Consider the following 19812-nt stretch of genomic DNA (forward strand, 5'->3'; position numbering starts at 1 on the left):
CCCTACTCATATGACCACCTCTCCACTTCCTGTATAGCGCTTACAATATTCCTGATAACATGCGTCACATTTCTGCTTCTCATCCATAAGGTACCATCATCCGCATAAAGGGCTGAATTAATACTCCCATTTAGTTTTGAAAAAATATCATTAATCATGATATTAAACAAAAGTGGACTAATGGCACTTCCCTGGGGAATACCATTTTCTGCCTCTAAATCTTGAGATAATGCTGTTCCTACTTTAACTTTGATTTTTCTGCCTGTTAAGAAATTCATTATCCAATTAAAGACTCTTCCACCAATACCCATTTGATTTAGTTTTATAAGAAGACCATCTCTCCACATTGAGTCACAAGCCTTCTCAATGTCAAAAAACACAATAACCATTACCTCTTTCATTTTAAAAGTATTTTCAATTTCATTGCTCACTCTTACTAAGGCATCCACTGTTGAGTGCCCTTTCCTGAAACCACACTGATTATTATTTAGCAGCCCTTTCTTCTCCAGAAGAAACGCTAATCGATTTACAATGACTTTCTCCATCCATTTGCCAATGTGAGATGTTAACGCAATAGGTCTGTAATTGTTTGGGTTTCCAGGATCTTTCCCCAGTTTGCTGAATGGCAGTATTACTGCCTCCTTCCAGCTCCTGGGTATCTGTCCCTCTCTCCATATTTTATTAAAAAGATTCAATATTATCTGTAATGTTACTTCAGGTAGCTGTCGGAGCATTGCATAACAAATCTGATCCTGTCCTGGAGCCGTATTTCCTGTGCCTTGTAAGGCTGTTTTAAGTTCTTTCATTGTGAACTCCAAATCTAATGTTGAACTACAACTCTCTTTTTTCTCCCAGATGTTTTTATGTTCCCTAAGAACCTGCTCTCTCTTTTTCCTGTGTAAATCATCAAGGTGATCACCACTATGAGTGGCAATAAATGTTTTCCCAAGTAGCTCTGCTTTTCCTTTGTCTGAAGTTACCAATTCATCCTCATTAATCAAAGTTGGAGTTTTACCTGATTTTCTATTACCATTCATTTGTCTAAACATAGACCATACATGAGCTAATTTTGTTTCTCTGCCAATGGTGGAACAGAAATCTCTCCATGATCTCTTCTTTGCGTCTTTAATTATTTTCCAAGCAAGAGCCCTTTTTCTTTTGAACTCTATAAGGTTCTCTTGTATCATGTTTTTCATTAGCTTTCTAAAAGCTCTGTTTCTCTCTTTAATGGCTTTACTGCACTCCTCATTCCACCAAGGAACTACCCCCTCTACCCCCCACTACTCCCTGTTGTTTTCTTAGCAACAGTCAGATTTGCAGCATCTAGAATATGGTCTGTTATCTGTTTTGCATAGTCCTCAATATCTCCTTCAAGACTAATAGAGCCTACTGAGGCTTCACAACAGTGTTTAAATTTCTTCCAGTCAGCTTTATCAAAGCACCATCTTGTAAACGTGCAACCCTCTTGTTTAGATACCTCTTTATTCATTTTAATTAGTATTGGAAAATGATCACTACCTACCAGAGAGTCATTTCTAACATTCCATTCACAAGCATTAACTAAAGAGTCAGACACTAGCGTGAGATCTATACATGAAAATGTACCTCTATCTACATCAAATCTTGTCCCTTGTCCATCATTAAGACATACAAGTGATCTTTCATCTAAAATGTTGCTGCCCCATAAAGTATTATGTGCATTGAAATCTCCACACCATATTTCTGCTCTGTGTGGACTTCCAGCCACTTCATTTAACACTTCTACATCCAGATTTTTACATAGATTATAGAAATTTATTACCTCAATATTTCCCTTAATTCTTCCACCGCATATCTCAAGAATTACACACTCAATGTTATTAGGTGAAGCAATCTCTCTATAAGCTAACCCATCTTTAATAAATGTAGCACACCCTCCACCATTCTGATTATTGGCTCTATCATGCCTAACTGAACTGAATCCAGGGATTATAAAATCTAAGTGAGGTCTCAGCCAGGTTTCCTGAATACATATTACATCTGGGATAGTTTCTAGAGAGTAAATATATTTTTTGAGTTCTTGACCATTAGCTATAAGACTCCTTGCATTCCATTGGAGAATAAGGAAGGCCATAATTGATGTTTTAACTGACAGTTTGTACATTTCCAACTGATTCATCCGTTGACAATAGAGCATGGATTTGGTCAGCTTTTAGATCTTTCATTTCAAGGAACTTTCCTGCTGCCTCCACAATAGTTTTGATTTTATCACTTTTCCTCGTCATTTGAGTGGCTACATTAATGGTATGGCAGATAAAGGCCACAAACTGGATTTTGTTGATAGCTGTGGTGTTTTCTCCAGTCTTACATTTGTGACTGCAGACACTCTGTACAGGGTTCTGCACCTGGCTTTCTCTTGTATGGGCTTTATCTTGCAGTACTTTTCTTTGAGCCTGCTCACTTACAATGACTTGGTGTGTTCCCTCCACTCTGACTTTCTTGAGTGCTTCTGCATATGATACCTTTTCCGTTATCTTAACCCTCTGAGCTTCTTTGGCTTCTTTTTGCACCACACAGCCTTCATATGCTGCACTGTGATCTCCACCACAATTACAACATTTAACTTTAGCGTCTTTTTCACATTTTCCATACTCATGCTGTCCTCCACATCTTGCACATCTAAGTTTTCCATGACACTGTTTGGCAATGTGCCCCATTCTTTGACAAGCAAAGCACCTGAGGGGTTTTGGGATATACTCCCTTACACTGAAATTTATGTAACCCATTTGCACTGATCTGGGGAGAACTTTCTCAAACTGAAGTATCACAGCCGTGGTATCTTTCAGTACCCCATCCCTTTTATTTTTGATTCTTGAGGCCTTAATCACTTTACCACCTTTAATTTCTTTTTTGATGTCTTCCATAGTCATACTTAAAGGTATTCCAAAAATGAGACCTCGAACACTTGCTAAGTCCCCGGGTACATGAGCCTTCATTCTCTCTCCAAGCAAGGTAGACATACCGAGAATTTTCTCTTGTTGTTGCTTGCTGTTTGCATGTATCATTACTCGTTTATTTTTCATAAACTTCGCGAACTTGATTTTACCAATCTCATCTTCGATTGCTTTAGTAAGCTTTATCGGGTGGTAATGCCCTCCGTCTTGATTAAACTCAATCACCTTCCAGTCGTTTGTTTGATCATGTTGGTCCTGCTTCTGAGGACTGTGTCTTGATTTTTTCCTCTTAGTGGGTTCGACTTCGCTGCCATCTGACCAGCTTAACTCCCGTTCTTTCCTATTCCTCTCTCTAGCCGCCCTTTTCTGTCTTGTAGATCTGGATATCATCCGCTCCATTTCATTCTCACTGAAACCATCTGAGGTAGTTGACATGATGCTACAGTCAAAGTACAGTTTATGCAACCCGCCAAACAATTTTCAATCCTACCACTCTCCAACTCACGCGATACTCCTCCTTTCCTCTCATGGACTCTGATGTCCTGGGCTGAGTCGTAAGGAGCCTTCCTGTTATAAGCCCCGCCCCTCGTAGTTAATGTTGCTAAGGAAGAAGATTTCCCGCCAGGAAGTAATGAGTTCTTTTCAAGTTGCTTGAATAAAAAAGTTGAATGGGGGATCTATAGAACTTTAGGGACTGTTCTTTATTTATCAGAGGAAGGGGTGACTGGGTGCAACTTTTTTTTTTACCCTCCCTGAAGCTCCAGATATTTTTCCTCGAGCCTCCCTGAGTTACTGGGGGAAAATCCACCAACCTCCCTCCACCATATGATAGATTTTTATAACTTAGCTTTTGATGTCTGAAAGTTAAACGTTGAAGACAGAAACCTGGAGTTGAAAAAAAGCCTCAGTTTAATTAACAGTTCATACAAACAGTTTATTCAATATCACTATTTCAAGCTCACATTTATTTATTTAAATGTTTTTACAGAAGCATTTGTCACACGTGATGCATTCAATTACAGTCGGAAATTTGAAAATCTAACAATGATTTCTGTTTTTACAGTTTCTGGCTGATAAATGGTGTCATTTTGGTGAATACTGTGTTTTTGTATTTGTTTTGCTTTCACAAAACTTTGTTTTCTTTACTACACTATCACATTTTTTGGCACCCTGTACCATGTCATTTTTGGACATACTACACTGTGACTTTTATTTTGACATACTATACTATGACTTTTTTTAGCATGCTGTACTTAAATATTTTTGGAATACTAAGATTTTTTGCCATATACTTTGACTTTTTTCTTACATATTATTTTATGATGTTTCTTTGCCATACTACACTATGTCATTATTTTCTTAGCATAATGCACTTTGACATTTTCGGCACACTACACAATGACATTTTTCCCGCCATACTACACTGTGTGTTCTCACACACACATTCTTATACTAACTGATTAACATGCTCATATACTGCACATTTAATAATGACCTCATGTATTCAGTCACTCACCTATAATCCTTTCTATTAGGGATATACCATAATATTGGCACATCATCAGTATTGATCGATATCTTTAAAATGAACGATCAGAATCAGCCAACATGCTTTTTCTTATTCTGCACAATGAATGAATATTACATTCAAGTATTGTATTTAGTGTCTCCATCTGCTGGTGGGCCATCATGATAAGAGTATACATGTTTAATGTGATGTTTATTCCACTACAGAAAAGACCTGATGATCCCCTAAAATAAGTGGGGAAAAAGTGGATATATCGATACTGCTATTGGCCAAATAAGCTGTTTTATATTGGCATGTGGGATATTGGTGAAAAATCCAATATGGTGTATCCCTACTTTTTATTTTATCTACAATAAATTATTCATTTTATCATCATATGGTCTGATGTAATTTTTTAATTAATATTAATTATTATTATTATTATTATTTTTTATTTTATTTTTAACCTTCATCTCTGTTTCTGTCTGAGCCAACGAGACAAACTTTCACGTGTTTGCTGCCGTGTCAGCCACGGTCCAGAGAGACGACAATGATCTGTCACCCACCCCCAAAAAAAGCCTCTCAGAATCTGGAGAGTTCACACAAGTCACCTAAACTGATGTGACAAAAACACATCTGCTGAAAAAAGCGAGGTGTTTGCACTCCTGAATTCAGCACCAAAAAGTGTCAGTGAAACTGTGGAGCTGATCCTGAGGAGCGTCTGAGCTTTAGTAGTGAGACTATGACAGGACACATGCAAGACACTGGATAAGACATCAACACATTTACATCAAATGTAGAATATTTTATTACAGGAGTATCAGCGAAATTTGAGTGGATTAAAAAAACATAATTAACAAAGACTAAACCGCTAAATCAAACCTGGGGTCGTATTCACAAACATCCTGAGAACACTCCCACAGAGCTCACAGAGTGATCTCATCACATGATGATCTCTAGTTCATTTGGTTCTTAGGAGGAAAACACCTTCAATCAGTTGAAACAGCTTCCCTGGCTCCGACCAAATTCCTCCAGGACCCTCCCTCTGAAGGTGGAGTGGTATGGGAGGGGAATAACAACACAGCTATCACAGCATGAGGAGGAGGCAGGAGGAAACAGCTGCCGTCACTCAGAAAAACTTTCAGAATGATCCAGTGTGAGTGAGTTGGTGGGATTTGAGATTGCTCCTCACAGAAAAAGTTTTCCCACATTGATCACACTTGTACGGTCTCTCTCCAGTGTGAACACGTTGGTGTCTTACGAGGTCAGCTCGAGTAAGGAAAGCTTTCACACCCTGGTTGCAGCTGTGAGGTCTCTCTCCAGTGTGAACACTATAGTGGGCTTTTAATTTATATGTATCAGTGAGAGCTTTCTCACATTGGTCACGCGGGTATGGTCTCTCTCCAGAGTGAAGACGCTGATGTTTTTCTCGGTTACCTTGACTGCAGAAAGCTTTCCCACACTGATCACAGTATGAGCATGAGTACTCATACTGTACTCATACCGATCACAATATGAGTAAGCTGATGGAAATTTAAAGACCTTAACGATGCGAAAGTTTTCCCACATTCCTCACAGCTGTATGGTTTCTCTCCTGTGTGAATGTGGTGATGATGATTCAAATGGCTTAATTGTCTGAAAGCTTTCCCACATTCCTCACAGCTGTAAGGTTTCTCTCCCATGTGAATGCGGTGATGACTATTCAAATGGCCTAATTGTCTGAAAGCTTTCCCACATTCCACACAGCTGTATGGTTTCTCTCCTGTGTGAACACGCTCATGGAGTATTAGTTCCGTTCGAGTTCTGAAAGCTTTATCACATTGGTTACAGCTGTATGGTTTCTCTCCTTTGTGACGACGCTTATGTCTTTCTACTTGACCTTGAGTGCCGAAAGCTGTCCCACACTGATCACAGACATATAGTTTTTCTCCTGTATGAGTACGCTGATGGAATTGTAAAGACCCCAACTGTGTGAAAGCTTTCCCACATTCCACACAGCTGTACGGTTTCTCTCCTGTGTGAATGTGGTGATGACTATTCAAGTGGCTTAACTGTCTGAAAGCTTTCCCACATTCCACACAGCTATATGGTTTCTCTCCGGTGTGAACACGATGGTGGACTTTTAATGTAGTTGCATCAGTGAAAGCTTTCCCACATTGGTCACAACTGTATGGTTTCTCTCCTGTGTGAATTCGTTGGTGTTTAGTTAGGTGATTTGGTGCAGGAAAAGTTTTCCCACATTCATCACAGCTATGTGGTTTCTCTACAGTGTGTATACTTTGGTGAATTTTTAGTCGACCTTGACTGCTGAAAGCTTTCCCACACTGGTCACAGCTGTGTAGTTTCTCTCCAGTGTGAATTCTCTCGTGGGCCTTTAAATATCCAGATGTTGAGAAGGATTTGTCACAGTGCTGACAGTGGTGGTGCTTGAGTGCTTGTCTTCCTCCCTGTTTCTATAGCAACAGACAAACGGAGAGAGATTCAGTGAGATGTCAGGGTGGAGCGAGCGATCTAAAACCATAGATGATATTTCAGTCAGGAGAGACTCATTTTCTTTAGTAAAAGAATATTAACATGTGCATAAAAGAATAAAACTGAGGGAAGTCTTTGGCGATTAGACCCCGCAGAGATGTTTTGATTTAAGGAGGGTGATGAGTCCATAGTCGCATAGGGAACTGCCCCCCACCCTCTGAGAGGAAGATGGAGAAGTGCCGATGATCATAAAGTTATACATTAAATTCACCAGTTATCACATGACTGACTGGTAAAACAAACTTCAACAATTACAGATGATGCGTTCGGTGACGTTTCAATTGATGTCGCATGTGTGATGGCTTCCAGTCAGCTGGAAAATGCAGAGAGCCCCTGCAAATGTTGTGGACTTTTGTTGAATTTGTTGAAGTTACATCTAGTCTGATTTTGCAGTATTTTATTTATCTAAGCCATATTTAACCAGATGAGTCCCGCTGATATCAAGGATCTCCTTTGAAAGGGAGACCTCACCGAGGCAGCAGCACACAAAAAGTTACAGCCAGACAACAACACAATTAAAAAATTAAATAAAAACTGCTCCTGGTCCTGGTCAAAATTTAATAAGCTAAGCCCCGCCCCTCTCAGTTACTGTTGCTAAGGCAACACATTTCCCACCAGTAAGTCATGAAGTCTTTCTTTTGAAACTTGAATGGTTTAAGGCAATCGGTCTCCTCAAATGAGCTGAGCAGCTACGACAGAGATTTAAGTTCTCTCAACTAAAGAGTAATAATTTACTTTAGTGGAGTGAATGCAACTTTAGTCTGAACATTTGGTTAAAAAGATCGATTTAAGTCACTTTAACTGATTTCAGATAAATCCATTGAAAACAGTTTTACTAACTTTATTGAAATACAACATTTAAGTGAAAGAGAAATTATTTATTTAAGTTCTATGAACAGAATGGAGTTAATATTAGTAACTTAATTAACCTAAGTCTACTTTACCTTAGTAGATACACTGACCTCTGTTTCTGTAGCGATAGTGAGAACGATTGTGGCAGTTAACTACACAGCAAGTTTGCACCATTTTATATCGCTAACGTTAATGTTAATTCGCTAAAAGAACAACAACAAAACACAACCGTAGCGTCGCGCAACGTAAACAGACTTTCCAATTGCCCGTTAAGCCCGCAATGCATTGCGGTTTTTCCACTTCCGCAACGTCACCTTTTCGAGCCCTATTGTGTTTTCCACGCGCGGGAAAATCCCGACCAACAAAAGTATTTCCTCAGTGTTTAGAGTTAAAGATGAAAACAGGAAACACGGAGACATAAAAACCTTTTTGCTTTGTTACATTTCCTTTCTCCAGATGTGATGTGGAACCAGAGAATGAGCGGATGATCCACGGAGCCTCGAGACTCTTCCTCGTGTCTTTAGTGTGGCTGCTGTCAAGCCCTTTTTATCCATGACGTCATCAACACTCACCTCAACATCGCTGCTATCAGAGGACGAGCCTGCTGCTTGTCTTCTCCGGACCTTGTTGCTCCGGTGCTCCGGGTTCTGCTTGTCCTCCTCCATTCCGCTCCTCTACTGCTCCTCCTCTCTCATGGACTCTGATGTCCTGGGCTGAGTCGTAAGGAGCCTTCCTGTTATAAGCCACGCTCCTCTTAGTTACTGTTGCTAAGGAAGAAAATTTCCCGCCAGGAAGTAATGAGTTCTTTTCAAGTTGCTTGAATAGAAAAGTTGAATGGGGGATCTATAGAACTTTAGGGACTGTTCTTTATTTATCAGAGGAAGGGGTGACTGGGTGCAACTTTTTTTTACCCTCCTGAAGCTCCAAATATTTTTCCTCGAGAATACATGAGTTACTGGGGGAAAATCCACCAACCTTCCTCCACCATATAATAGATTTTTATAACTTAGCTTTTGATGTCTGAAAGTTAAAAGTTGAAGACAGAAACCTGGAGTTGAAAAAAAGCCTCAGTTTAATTAACAGTTCGTATAAACAGTTTATTCAATATCACTATTTCAAGCTCACATTTATTTATTTAAATGTTTTTACAGAAGCATTTGTCACACGTGATGCGTTCAATTACAGTCGGAAATTTGATAATCTAACAGTGATTTCTGTTTTTACAGTTTCTGGCTGATAAATGGTGTCATTTTGGTGAATACTGTGTTTTTGATTTTGTTTTGCTTTCACAAAACTTTGTTTTCTTTCTTACTACACTGTGACTTTTATTTTGACATACTATACTATGACTTTTGTTTTTAGCGTGCTGTACTTAAACATTTTTGGCATACTAAGATTTTTTGCCATATACTTTGACTTTTTTCTTACATATTATTTTATGATTTTCATACTACACTCTGACATTTTTTATGTACTATACTCTCAAGGCAATTGAATCAAACGCAACTGGACTTAGTTTTGTCTTAGAAGACGTTTCACCTCTTATCCAAGAGGCTTCATCAGTTCATGCTTGTCTGACTAGGCTGGAACTAAAAAACAGGTCTTCACAAGGCCAATGATGTCACTGGTTTGTTAGTGCTCCAATGGTGTGTCAACGACGGCCGTTGAAACTCCTGCTGCAACGGTGGTCGTTGGACTCATTAGAGTCACATGAGGCCATTTGTGAACGACCATTGTTTTTCGAGGTTAAGCTGTTAAGTCTCCTGGGCAAGGATGAAAGGACAGCATTATAGGTGGGGGGTAGGTGGTGTCGCAGACCTCCTCCTCTGTTGAGAGATGGTTTTTCCAATTTCACATAGATGGCTTCTTTTACACCTCTTTCAAACCATCTGTCTTCTCTGTCCAAAATGTGCACGTTGCTGTCTTCAAAGGAGTGTGCTTTCTCCTTGAGATGTAAATAGACAGCTGAGTCTCGCCCTGACGAGTTAGCCCTTCTGTGTTGGGCCATGCGTTTGTTTAGTGGTTGTTTTGTTTCACCAATGTACAAGTCTGGGCATTCCTCGCTGCATTGGACAGCGTACACTAGGTTGCTTTTCTGGGTGTGTGGTGTACGGTCTTTTGGATGTACCAGTCTTTGTTTGAGTGTGTTACTGGGTTTGAAATACACAGGGATGTGGTGTTTGTTGAAGATCCTCCTGAGTTTTTCAGATACCCCAGACAAAAAAAAAACCCAGGTTAAATACCTGTTTTGTTTCCACACTAGTTCCAGCCTAGTCAGACAAGCATGAACTGATGAAGCCTCTTGGATAAGAGGTGAAACGTCTTCTAAGACAAAACCAAGTCCAGTTGCGTTCGATTCAATTGCCTTGAGATAACTATGACCTGGATAAATGAGAGTATCCACAGGTATGTACTATACTATATCATTTTTTTCGTACCATGATGCACTTTGACATTTTCGGCACACTATACAATGACATTTTTCCCGCCATTCTACACTGTGTGTTCTCACACACATTCTTATACTGACTGATGAACATGCTCATATACTTCAACCACCAACCTGTCCATCCACCACCCTGCCCACCTTCACCCAGTATGTTTCCTGCCACACCAGAGACAATAAAACACTGGATTTATTTTATGCCAGCACCAAGGAAGCATACCACTCACCCCCCCTGCCCCCCTGGGAAGAGCTGATCACAACCTGGTTCATCTTCTGCCTGTCTACAGACCTCTGGTGCAGAGAGAACCAGCAACTACCCGCACTGTGAAGAGGTGGTCTGATGAGGCCAAGGAGGCCCTGAAAGACTGCTTTGAGACCACTGTTAAGAGTTAAAAGCTCTCCTTCAGGAGAGCTTTTAACTTTGGAAACAAGGAGGAGCTGAAGGCCATGCAGAAGGAGCTACGGAGAAACATCAGGTTGGGAAAGGAAGGATATAAAAAGAAGATGGAGGAACAGCAGCAGCAGAGTGACGTCAGCGGAGTCTGGAGAGGTCTGAAAACCATCTCAGGACACAAACAACCAGACTCCCAGGCCAGAGGCGACCAGCAGTGGGTGAATGATCTGAATCCGTTCTTCAATAGATTTGATCAGTCTGCCCCTCCCCTGGCCCAGACATCACGGCTGCAACCCCCCTCATCCTCACCTTCACCTTCCCCCCCACCTACACTCCTGGCACACTGCTTCGACACCTCCCCCGTTCCCGCTCCCCCGGACATCTCACCACGCCCCACCTCATCACCTCCATCCCCCAGCACACAGCCCCCCTGCTCCAGCTTGTCCTTCACTACCTGTCAGGTGAGAGATCAGCTGAGGAAGACAAAGACAAGGAAGGCTGCGGGTCCAGACGGCATCAGCTCCAGGCTCCTGAAGTCCTGTGCAGACAAACTGTGCGGGATAGTTGAAACCATCTTCAGCCTGAGCCTGAGGCTGGGAAGAGTACCACAGCTGTGGAAGACATCCTGCGTGGTACCTGTGCCCAAGACTCACCCCAAGGACTTCAGCAGCTTCAGACCGGTGGCATTAACATCGCACCTCATGAAGACTCTGGAGCGCCTGGTCCTGTCTCGTCTCCGCCCCGCAGAAGGCTCTTCAATGGACCCGCTGCAGTTTGCCTACCAGCCTGGCATTGGGGTGGACCACGCTGTCATCTTCCTCCTGCATAGAGCTCTTTCTCACCTGGAGAAGCCTGGAAGCTCTGTGAGAATCATGTTCTTTGATTTCTCCAGCGCTTTCAACACCATACAGCCTGCACTTCTGAGGGACAAACTGGAGCACATGGGGGTGGCTAATCACCTCACGTCCTGGATCCTGGACTACCTCACGGACCGGCCGCAGTATGTCAGGACCCAGGATTGTGTATCGGACTTGGTTGTCTGCAGTACACACGACACCCCCACCTGTCATCTGCAGAAGTTCTCTGACGACTCTGCCATAGTCGGCCTCATCACAGATGGGGATGACAGGGAGTACAGAGAACTGAACCAGGACTTTGCGGACTGGTGCCTGAGGAACCACCTTCAGATCAACGCGGGGAAAACCAAAGAGCTGATGGTGGATTTTCGCAGGCGCAGACTCCTCCCCCCAACACCGGTGAACATCCAGGGAAAGGACATTGAGATGGTGACATCTTATAAATACCTGGGTGTTCATCTTAACAATAAACTGGACTGGACTGACCACATAACAGCACTGTACAGGAAAGGCCAAAGCAGACTCTACCTGCTGAGGCGGCTCAGGTCTTTTGGAGTGCAGGGGGCAATCCTGAAGACCTTCTTTGACACTGTGGTGGCATCAGCCATCTTTTACGAAGTGGTCTGCTGGTGCAGCAGCGACTCGGCCGCAGATAGGAAGAGACTGGACAAGCTGATCAAGAAGGCCAGCTCTGTCCTGGGATGCTCTCTGGACTCTGTGCAGGTGGTGGAAGAAAGGAGGATGACAGCCAAGCTGTCATCTCTGAGGACTAATGACTCCCATCCTCTGCAGGAGGAGAGAAAAAATATGGAGAGCTCCTTCAGCGATAGACTGATTCACCCATAGTGTGTGAAGGAACGGTATCACAGGTCCTTCCTGCCTGCTGCTGTCAGGCTTCACAACCAGCACTGCTCACAGTAGACTGCTCACAGTAGACTGCACGGACTCTTATAAACACCACTATGAGCATACCTGTCCCCCATGTTGTTGTTTATTTGCACATTCAATATTCACTTTGCACTAAATATGTTCACTTTAACACATTGATCACTTTTTATCCACTGCTCATTATTGTTAATTTTTATTTCTGTTTTCTGTATTTTTGTACTTTTTTGCATGTCTAGTGTTTTTAAGTTTTTAAATATTGACATCTTTAATCTGACTCTTTCCCCTTGACCGCTGTAACACTGGAATTTCTCAATTATGGGATCAATAAAGGTGTATCTTATCTTATCTTATCTTATACTGCACACGTGATGTCACACGTGATGCGTCCAATTACAGTCGGAAATTTGAAAATCTAACAATGATTTCTGTTTTTACAGTTTCTGGCTGATAAATGGTGTCATTTTGGTGAATACTGTGTCTTTGATTTTGTTTTGCTTTCACAAAACTTTGTTTTCTTTATTACATATCACATTTCTTGGCACCCTGTACCATGTCATTTTTGGACATACTACACTGTGACTTTTATTTTGACATACTATACTATGACTTTTTTTTTTAGCATGCTGTACTTAAACAGTTTTGGCATACTAAGATTTTTTTGCCATATACTTTGACTTTTTTCTTACATATTATTTTATGATGTTTCTTTGACATACTGCACTATGTCATTTTTTTCGTACCATGATGCACTTTGACATTTTCGGCACACTATACAATGACTTTATTCCCGCCATACTACACTGTGTGTTCTCACACACATTCTTATACTGATTAACATGCTCATATACTCCACATTTAATAATGACCTCATGTACTCAGTCACTCACCTATAATCCTTTCTATTAGGGATATACCATAATATTGGCACATCATCAGAATCAGCCAACATGCTTTTTCTTATTCCGCACAATGAATGAATATTACATTAAAGTATTGTATTTAGTGTCTCCAACTGCTGGTGGGCCATCATGATAAGAGCATACATGCTTAATATGATGTTTATTCCACTACAGAAGAGATCTGATGATCCCCTAAAATAAGTGGGGAAAAAAGTGGATATATTGATATTGGTATTGGCCAAATAAGCTGTTTTATATTGGCATGTTGGATATTGATGAAAAATCCAATGTGGCGTATCCCTACTTTTTATTTTATCTACAATAAATTATTCATTTCATCATCATATGGTCTGATGTAATCTTTTTTTTTGACTTTGCTTCTTTTTATCGTATCCACACATAATCATCTCTTCCACATTCTATTTGTTGAAGTTGTCAGATAACCAGATAAAACCTTAATCTCTGTTTCTGTCTGAGCCAACGAGACAAACTTTCATGTGTTTGCTGCCGTGTCAGCCACGGTCCAGAGAGACGACAATGATCTGTCACCCACCCACAAAAAAGCCTCTCAGAATCTGGAGAGTTCACACAAGTCACCTAAACTGATGTGACAAAAACACATCTGCTGAAAAAAGCGAGGTGTTTGCACTCCTGAATTCAGCACCAAAAAGTGTCAGTGAAACTGTGGAGCTGATCCTGAGGAGCGTCTGAGCTTTAGTAATGAGACTGTGACAGGAGCAAAGACCAGCACCAGGAACTTTAATCCCACTGCAGAGTCTACAAACTATTTTTATTAAAGGCTGAACTCATCTGATGATATGGACATTAAATCCTCCACACACAAACAAACAGGCTTCAACTCAACTTCTGTCTCTGTACCTCCAACAAGAGTCAAAAAGAAGAAGAGCTGCGCCCTGCTGAGCCTCCGTCTTTATACAGGTGGACCTCAGCAAGAAAAACCCAGCTGTCTTCTACATGTGGACAAACACAGGACACATGCAAGACACTGGATAAGACATCAAATATGTTACACATGACAACATACATCATATTAATCTGCTATTTAACTTGTTGATGATGCTCAGAGCTCAGAAGACTTTGGTGTCCTGATGTCATCAACAGGAGCAAACAGTCTGAGCTGGAAACCTAAACATTGTGGAGGGATTTTCATGTCCCTGTCATACTGGGAGCTGTGGTGTCCCAGCCGTTGCTCCTGGTTGGGTCTTGAGAGGCAAAGTGGTCCAAGGGGAGGGGCCAGACCGTAGGCATTTCTAGCCCATTTTTGGGGGTGCTCAAGCACCCCTAAAATTTGAGAGATTTTTAAAAAAAATTTTTTACTGTATGTCCTTCTTTTTGAACAAGCTAATAATATAATATTATACAACATAATATTTTATTTTAACAACAAAAATACAGCACCCCCCCCCCCCAAAAAAAAGTTTAATCCACCCCATCCCGCCCACCTTTCCCGCTGCCTTCCAGAGTGGGTGATATGCAGTAGTGGTGTAAGTACCTGGCTTAAACCAGGATATGTGGCACATTTCTTAACTTCTACCACTCAATACCAACACATTATTATCATTACCAGTCCTCATTTTTGCTGCATTTAATCGTAGGTCACTGTTCATGTTGTTAGGTAGGAGTTAGCTGACGTTTTTTCTAACTAGGAAACGTTACAGGTGGTCAGTACCACTATCCTCTGTTTGAATTGGAATGAGAGAAGCTAGCTGTTGTGTCATGTGCATGTGTTCATATTAAAGCCAAGGTGCTACTGACTAGCTAACTGACTGGATGCCCATTAACATTATAACTTCTATTCTTTTTTGAAGTATATTTTTATTCATGTATTTGTATGATATAATACAGACAAGAAGGAAAAAGGCAGAGACAAACAAAAAAAGTCAATTACCGTTAATGTGTTAATGTTACATGTTGTGCATTTCATTTCAAATAAAAGTCCAAAAAACAAGTCCAAGGTCCAGTTTTGGTATTTTTGGTACTCACTATAGGGGGCTGGTTTACTCCAGAAACAAACATACTGTTAATGTGTATGTTGAGGAGCTGCTGTATCAAAATGAGTTATCCTCTCCCAGAAATTAGGGTTACCATCTGTTTCTTTTATGATTCCAATCCATTCCTCTTTTGCTGTGGCTCAGCATTTAAATAACCTTGATCAGATTTGATGGTTTAGTCACAAACTTTCCCCAAAAAGTGTTGTGCTTTTCTTTCACAAATGTGGGAATGAAACTGCGTTAAAATGTAAAAAACAGTGAAATTTATCTTGCCTGGCCGGGCAGCTCTCTGGGTGCTCAGCACCCCTAAACCTATGATCCTGGGGCGTCGGTGGCTTAGTGGTAGAGCAGGCGCCCCATGTACAAGAGCGTTGCCGCAGCGGCCCGGGTTTGACTCCAGCCCGTGGCCCTTTGCTGCATGTCACCAACAACAACAATAAAAAAAACCCCTCTGATCCGAGAATCGCCCCTGGGCCAGACTGACAGTGAGTCAACAGACCCTGATGGATCAGACCTGGAGCACCTCGCCATGACAACAGAAACAGAGCCCCCTTCTGGAGGCAGGCTAGAGAGGGAAGGTGCACACGGGACCAAAAATCAGTCAAGTCACTAAACATTTCATTCAGCATGTTGAGTCAGCGTCTGAGACTGCAGAGCCTGTCTGTGATAGAGGTCTCAGGCTGATGCAAATACTTTGATCACAGCCATGGTAAGAGGCATCAATATCAGTTTTCAAATGCTTATTTGGTCAATCAGCCTATATATATCTACATGGACTTGACTCATGGGGCTCGGTGGGGCACAGTCCCAAAGATCAACATGGAGTCACCATCCTGTGGGCTCACCAGTCGCAGAGATACGCTTCAGGGTCGGGTGCATTGTGAGCTGCAACATTGCCCCGGACAGTTGCATGATTGATTTTGAAAAGTTTGTGGTCAGCTCTCACACATGGGAGTCCTACAGGGAGGAATCTGGTGGTCCAACATAGAGTTACAGTTGAAATAAAAAACAGATAAAAATAATCAAAGACAAAAGTAAGATATCAACACAGCTATCAGGGCATGGGGAGGAAGCAGTAAGAAGATGTTTGCCTGGCCCTGAAAATGTCCAAAACAATGCAGGGTAAACACATTTGTGGGCTTTAATGTCACTACCAACATTGGTCACATCAGGACGGGTTCTCTCTGGTGTGAACACGGTGGATTTTTAGGTCATACCGTTCAATAAAAGCTTTCTCACACTAGTCACAACTGTTCGGGTTCTCTTCTGCATGCCGGCATTGGTGGGCTCTCAAATGACTGCACCAGGCAAATAATCTTCCACATTGGTCACACCAGTACGGTTTCTCTCCTGTGTGAATACGTTGGTGGCTTTTTAAGGCCCCTGACAGTGCAAAGGTTTTGCCACATTGATCACAGCTGTACGGTTTCTCTCCTGTGTGAATATGTTGGTGTTTTTTTAAGGCCCCTGACAGTGCAAAGGCTTTGCCACATTGATCACAGCTGTACGGTTTCTCTCCTGTGTGAATACGTTGGTGTTTTTTTAAGACCCCTGAATCTCCAAAGGCTTTGCCACATTGATCACAGCTGTACGGTTTCTCTCCTGTGTGAATACGTTGGTGGTTTTTTAAGGCCCCTGACCGTGCAAAGGCTTTGCCACATAGATCACACTTGTATCGTTTCTCTCCTGTGTGAATATATTTATGAGATATTAGGGTTCTGATGTGGGCAAACTTTTTCCCACACTGGTTGCACCCGTATGGCTTCTCTCCTGTGTGCCTGCGTTGATGGACTTTCAAGTTCTCTGATCGTATGAAAGTTTTGCCACATTGATCACAGCTGTACGGTTTCTCTCCTGTGTGACTGCGTTGATGGACTTTCAAGTTCTCTGATCGTGTGAAAGTTTTGCCGCATTGATCACAGCTGTATGGTTTCTCTCCTGTGTGACTGCGTTTATGGGCTTTCAACTTCTCTGATCGTGTGAAAGCTTTGCCACATTGATCACAGCTGTATGGTTTCTCTGCTGCGTGACTGTATTGATGGGTTTTCAAGCTACCTGCGCATGTATAAGCTTTGCCACATTGATCACAGCTATATGGTTTCTCTCCTGTGTGACTGCGTTGATGGGTTTTTAAGACATCTGACCTTGTAAAAGCTTTGCCACATTGATCACAGCTGTACAGTTTCTTTCCTGTGTGAATTCTTTGGGGAGTTTTAACGGAGGTGCATTGCAACTTCTCTGCAGTGTGAACACGGTGGTGATTTTTTAAGCTACGTTGGTCGCAGCTGTATGGTTTCTCTCCAGTTTGAACTCTTTGATGAATTTTTGAAGATCCAGATGTGATGGATTTGTCACAGTGGTGACGTATAAGTTCCTCTCTTCCTCTCTGTTCCTATAGCAACAAACAGAAAAAGAGTTACTGAGTTGTCACGGTGCAGCGAGCCAACTAAAACCATAAATTACATTTAAAGCATGTCTGCCAAACATAACCCACAATGTCTGACTAATGCATTACCACCAACAAATGTTATGATAAATAACTTACAGAATAGTTTTTATTTAGGTTTTGACTTTTGGATTGGAATTGATACCAATACTACTTATCAATGCGACTCTCACTGATACTTCTCTCCATAATTTAGTGGTTTAGTGGTTTTGGGTTGGACCTGAGATTCTTGACTTGTGCTCATGTCTCCCCCATGACTGTACAGGCTAACTGACACACCAAAGTCTTTTCTCATTTTCTTTAAATATTTATCAGTTACTTTTCATAACTCACAAACCATTTGTCATAAATCAGATCCACTGTGCAGCACTTATTCACAAAGACAATGTGACTCTTAAAGCTGGTCCCCTTGGTGCTCCCATTATTTCCTTCTTTCAAAACAGTGGTGAAGAACACCAGCAGTTAATGTCAGGAGTTGAGTTTCCATTTCAACAAAATTATTATGACTGCTGTGCCAAATTAATCCGAGCACACTAGGGCTGCCACGGTGTGAGATTTTCATGGTACGATAACTGTTTAAGAATATATTGCGTTTCAGGGTATCACAGAATTTATATTACGATTAGTGTGAATGATCCTGTTTTGATCTATTTTATACTTCAGATTTATATTGTTTAGCATTAATTGGTGACAGAAAAGAACGAATTTCATTCTGCAGGGAAATGCGTGTCCTTACTGTGCATATGACAATAAACACTTTGAATCTTCCCCTCCGAGAACCGTCACCTTATCATGGTGGAGGAGTTTGAGTGCCCTAAGGACCCTAGGAGCTATGCTGTCGGGGGCATTTTGCCCCTGGTAGGGTTTCCCATGGCAGATTGGTTCTGGGCGAAGGGTCAGACGAAGAACGGTTCAAAAGACCCTTTATGATGGATACAAACAAGGACACGTGTACCCGGCCCGGAGGGTTACCGGGGCCCCGCTCTGGAGCCAGGCCTGGGGTTGGGGCCCGTGGGCGAGCGCCTGGTGGCCGGGCCTTCGCCCATGGGGTCCGGCCGGGCCCAGCCCGAACTGACTACATGGGCTCGTCCCCCTGCAGGCCCACCACCCGCAGAGGGATCCAGAAGGGTTCGGTGCAATGTGGATTGGGCAGCAGACCAAGGCGGGGGCCTTGGCGGTCCGATCCTCGGTTACAGAAGTTGGCTCTTGGGACATGGAATGTCACCTCTCTGGCGGGGAAGGAGCCGGAGCTGGTGGAAGAGGTTGAGCGCTACCGGCTAGATATAGTCGGCCTCACCTCGACACATAGTTCTGGGTCTGGAACCCAAGTCCTTGAGAGGGGTTGGACTCTCTCCTTCGCTGGAGTTGCTCCGGGTGAGAGGTGGAGGACCGGGGTGGGCTTTCTGATAGCCCCCAGACTCTCTGCCTGTATGTTGGGGTTTACCCCGGTGGACGAAAGGGTTGCTTCCCTGCGTCTTCGGGTCGGGGAACGGGTCCTGACTGTTGTCTGTGCTTATGCACTGAACAACAGTTCAGAGTACCTGCCCTTTTTGGAGTCCCTGGGACGGGTGCTGGACAGTGCCCCGACCGGGGACTCCATTGTTCTGCTGGAGGACTTCAACGCTCACGTGGGCAATGACAGCAGGACCTGGAGGGGCGTGATTGGGAGGAACGGCCTGCCCGATCTGAACCCAAGTGGTGTTCAGTTATTGGACTTCTGTGTGGGTCGCAGTTTGGCCATAACTAACACCATGTTCAAACATAAGGATGTCCATCAGTGCACGTGGCACCAGGACAGCCTAGGTCGCAGGTCAATGATTGACTTTGTAGTCGTATCATTTGACCTGCGGCCAAATGTTCTGGACACTCGGGTGAAGAGAGGAGCAGAGCTGTCAACTGATCACCACCTGGTGGTGAGTTGGATCAGATGGTGGGGGAAGACGCCGCGCAGACCTGGCAGGCCCAAACGAACAGTGAGGGTCTGCTGGGAACGCCTGGCGGAAGAACCTGTCCGGATGATCTTCAACTCCCATCTCCGGGAGAGCT

At 42.6% G+C, this 19812-nt stretch overlaps 1 protein-coding gene across 7 annotated transcripts in view; it reads right to left on the minus strand.

The window, feature by feature from the left end:
- The window catches only part of LOC125883744 (zinc finger protein 239-like), a 128580-nt gene that overhangs the window by 3672 nt on the left and 105096 nt on the right, over positions 1–19812 (minus strand). For 4 of the 7 annotated variants that reach the window (XM_049568265.1, XM_049568264.1, XM_049568262.1 and 1 more), the window contains exon 2: positions 5196–6893. The exons of 1 other annotated variant lie outside the window; for it this stretch is intronic. In XM_049568265.1, coding sequence (XP_049424222.1) covers positions 5928–6893 — 966 coding nt within the window. In that variant the 3' untranslated portion in view covers positions 5196–5927. Of the gene's footprint in view, positions 1–5195; positions 6894–8396; positions 8603–16159; positions 17713–19812 lie in introns of those variants that run through there. 2 more of the 7 variants (XM_049568267.1, XM_049568261.1) reach the window with 2 other exon arrangements.

Source organism: Epinephelus fuscoguttatus, linkage group LG23 (assembly GCF_011397635.1).
Source record: "Epinephelus fuscoguttatus linkage group LG23, E.fuscoguttatus.final_Chr_v1".
Lineage (NCBI taxonomy): Eukaryota > Metazoa > Chordata > Actinopteri > Perciformes > Serranidae > Epinephelus > Epinephelus fuscoguttatus.